Raw genomic sequence first — 3,122 nt, forward strand, 5'->3', positions numbered from 1 at the left:
ACTCGATTTTTCGCGGGATTACATAAGACTTCCAGAACACTCGAAAAAAGTTGCTAACTACTCTTTCGGCATCATCTAATTTCATCGCTCTCTCTAGACTCACGCGACAGAGAGGTGGGCGTAGGACTCCCCGTCTCTTTTTATAAAGCCAATACCAAAATAAACGATAATGCAAGAACAGATAGTGTTTCCACAAAATATAGGGACACTGGTGTCTGCCTGTTTAACTCAGGTAGTTCAGAGCGACAACCTTTTTAGTCAACAGCGATATAAATATAAAAAACGCGCATATATATTTTCCACCTTTCACTTCGATCTACAACTAGGTAGCACTCACGCTATGTGTCAATTGACAACACAGCAAAAATATAGTTTTATAAAACAAATAAAGGTGGACTGATACAAATTTATATAACTATCTTTTTTATTCATCAGTCATTGTTCATTGAATGAACTTTAGTGTGACGATTAAAGGAAAAAGAGAACTAGACAGGCTCGAACTTGCGGAACTGACGGTCCGGCTCTCGAAATGCTATCTCTATTCTTTTGTATCGGCGTCCTACTTCATAATCGCTTCAAAAAGTACACAAGAGGTACACACCACCAAAGCAAACAAACAAAATATAGCTAAATTAATATTCAACGAAATATGGCAAAACAACACATGTTCTGTCCACCAACCCCGTCGCTAAGGTCACATTGGGCAAATGGACCATACGATAGGATTATAGCATTTGGTCTGAAGCATTGGTAGCAGCAACAATAATATAATAGAAGCTCAATGGTGTTTACAATAGCTAATAACGGTGTTTTCCTTCAATAAACAAATACAAATACTTTTCTGTGTGAAAACGAAATAGAACCTTAACGTTACGGATGCGATCCTACTAAATTTGCCAATACGTAAACATTCAATGCATGCGACTGACAGTTTCACAGGTGTGATCTTCTATCAATTATTGATCAGTATTCGGATAATTATATCGCTGCTTTACGTTATACTATATAGAAATGTTTGTATCAAATCCATATAATAGATATCTTTTTTATCCCTACTTACTATAGTTATCTATACTAGCAAACTCAGTTAAAAGCTTAAAAGGGACAACGAACCGAACACAGAAACAGGTCATTCCGAAAGTCAAAACAGCGTTTATCGTATAGAAATGGAGATGAATTGAATGGAGAGACTTTCTACTCTGAATCAAGTTATTTTCCATTTAAACTTTTATGAAAAATATAAGCGTCATAATTTGACGGACTTCGCTTTTCGGATCAACTGTATGTTTAAGAACTACAAAATATTATTATAGTCGCTTTTCCTGCTGCACAAATAACAGATCGAACAAAAAGAAATCTATCTAAGACTATTTTCTTTTATAAAAATGTCATTAAAATGGGAAATTAAGGGCGACCAGCGTTTTAGGTTTCGAGTTAGTACAGTGTGATGCATGCTAACCGTTACTGGAACCCATTATATGATAACAGCATCGGGACACTACACAACACATTATAGTGATGAAGTGTACTAGGCACCGATAGATACGTCACGTATGATTTAAGCAGTCAATATCACTGTCATAGGTTAAATAACTCCGAAAGCACACCGCAACCTGAACTGCGCACACGTTACCAAATCACTATGTACACTCACCGGTTAAGTTACGTTTTTCACGCAAACTGGGTCACCGTGGTACACTGAGGCCGCAATAAAGTAAACGTGCTCACTGCTCACATAAAGTAATCAGGGAGTTTAGTAATTTAGAAAAATTAAAGTGGTTTGAGTGGTCTCTGTTAATTGGGCATTAGGAGTCCGAACTTGCTTTTTAGGTAACTGACCCTCATTAAAGAGTTTAAATGGCTATAAACGTCGTTTTCAAGCTGCAATAATGATAATAAGAGCCATCATCATATACAAATAAATACCATCAATCACCACCTGAAGTGCGTGTGTCCCGTCAGCTCAATACATCCGCGACGTCCTAGCTTGTGTGGCTTCGTTTTCTTTCGCGGTACATTATTAACCATTATACACCGTTTCTAGCTAGAGTTAAATTGTAATTATTACTGCGAATGCAGCAGTGATACAGGTGACTTGGTCTTCCGCTTTGCCCTTGGCGACACGACAAGCAGTTAGAAATCATTGCCAAGGTGCCATGTCTGTTCGCAAAGCTAATCTTACCTACGATATAGTGTAATTTATATGGCTCGCGGCGGCTTCTTTCGCCGTCGTTAAACCACCGCTAACCATAATTTAGCTGCGCATTCTTTGTTGTTTGTGACATATGCCACTTTCTATTCTATTCTATACGCCGAATAATTTGTTACTTTTTTTTTTTAGCTCTGCGCAATAAATTTAATATAGCTTAACAGTGCAAGACATTGAAGAGTTATACAAAATCGACTTCTGTTCGGCTCAGTGGAAGCATAGCTGGACTAATTAAGCGTAAGCCCCTACTACAGGGCTCTACGGTACCAATCGACGTAACTAAAACACTTCTTAATTTAAACTGCCTAATTTAGATCTTTAAGCTTGCTTCCAATGAATCGATTTGCGTACGAACTTTTGTGGCAATCAGTGAAGTAAGCCAATTTTCATACGAAGCTTGTGATAGTCGTAGTCAATAAAGTTCCTACTGATTCTCGAAAGAGAAAAGGCAACCCACGCAAATCGTTTGTTAAGTCTCTTATAACAAAGCAATAGTCTCTTTTAATCGACAGCCAGGCTTTCCGTCGACACCCACTCAAGCATAACTTATATAGTGCGCGATTCTACGCGAGACTGCCCACATTCAAATGAATGCAATGAAAGTCCATCAGTTTGGGTGGGACTCAGCCTAAAATAAAAGCTGAGACGTTTCGGTAACGGTCGTTATGGCGATAGGTCCTTTACTTTGATTTGATTTTTTTCATGTTTCCGCATTCATCGCTTTAGCTGTCTTCATTTTCATACATCATGTCTTATACAATCAACAGGCCTAGTAAAATAAATAGTAAATATACACTATCGTCTTCGTTATGTGCTATCATTTTATGTATGCGATATATATATATATATATAAGATTGCGTCACAGCGCAGCGGTCTATGGTGCATCTGTCTTAAGTCTTTTAGTATATATAT

General features: G+C 37.7%; 1 protein-coding gene across 1 annotated transcript in view; it reads right to left on the minus strand.

Moving 5' to 3' along the window:
- Positions 1-3,116, minus strand: part of LOC147757704 (uncharacterized) — a 6,377-nt gene extending 3,261 nt beyond the window's left edge. Inside the window, exon 1 of the mRNA XM_086982038.1 lies at positions 1,940-3,116. Coding sequence (XP_086838164.1) covers positions 1,940-2,028 — 89 coding nt within the window. The 5' untranslated portion in view covers positions 2,029-3,116. The remainder of the gene's footprint in view (positions 1-1,939) is intronic.
- Positions 3,117-3,122: the final 6 nt, after the last annotated feature.

The sequence above is a fragment of the Varroa destructor genome, unplaced genomic scaffold (assembly GCF_002443255.2).
Source record: "Varroa destructor unplaced genomic scaffold, Vdes_3.0 BEIS01000002.1, whole genome shotgun sequence".
In the NCBI taxonomy this organism is placed as follows: domain Eukaryota; kingdom Metazoa; phylum Arthropoda; class Arachnida; order Mesostigmata; family Varroidae; genus Varroa; species Varroa destructor.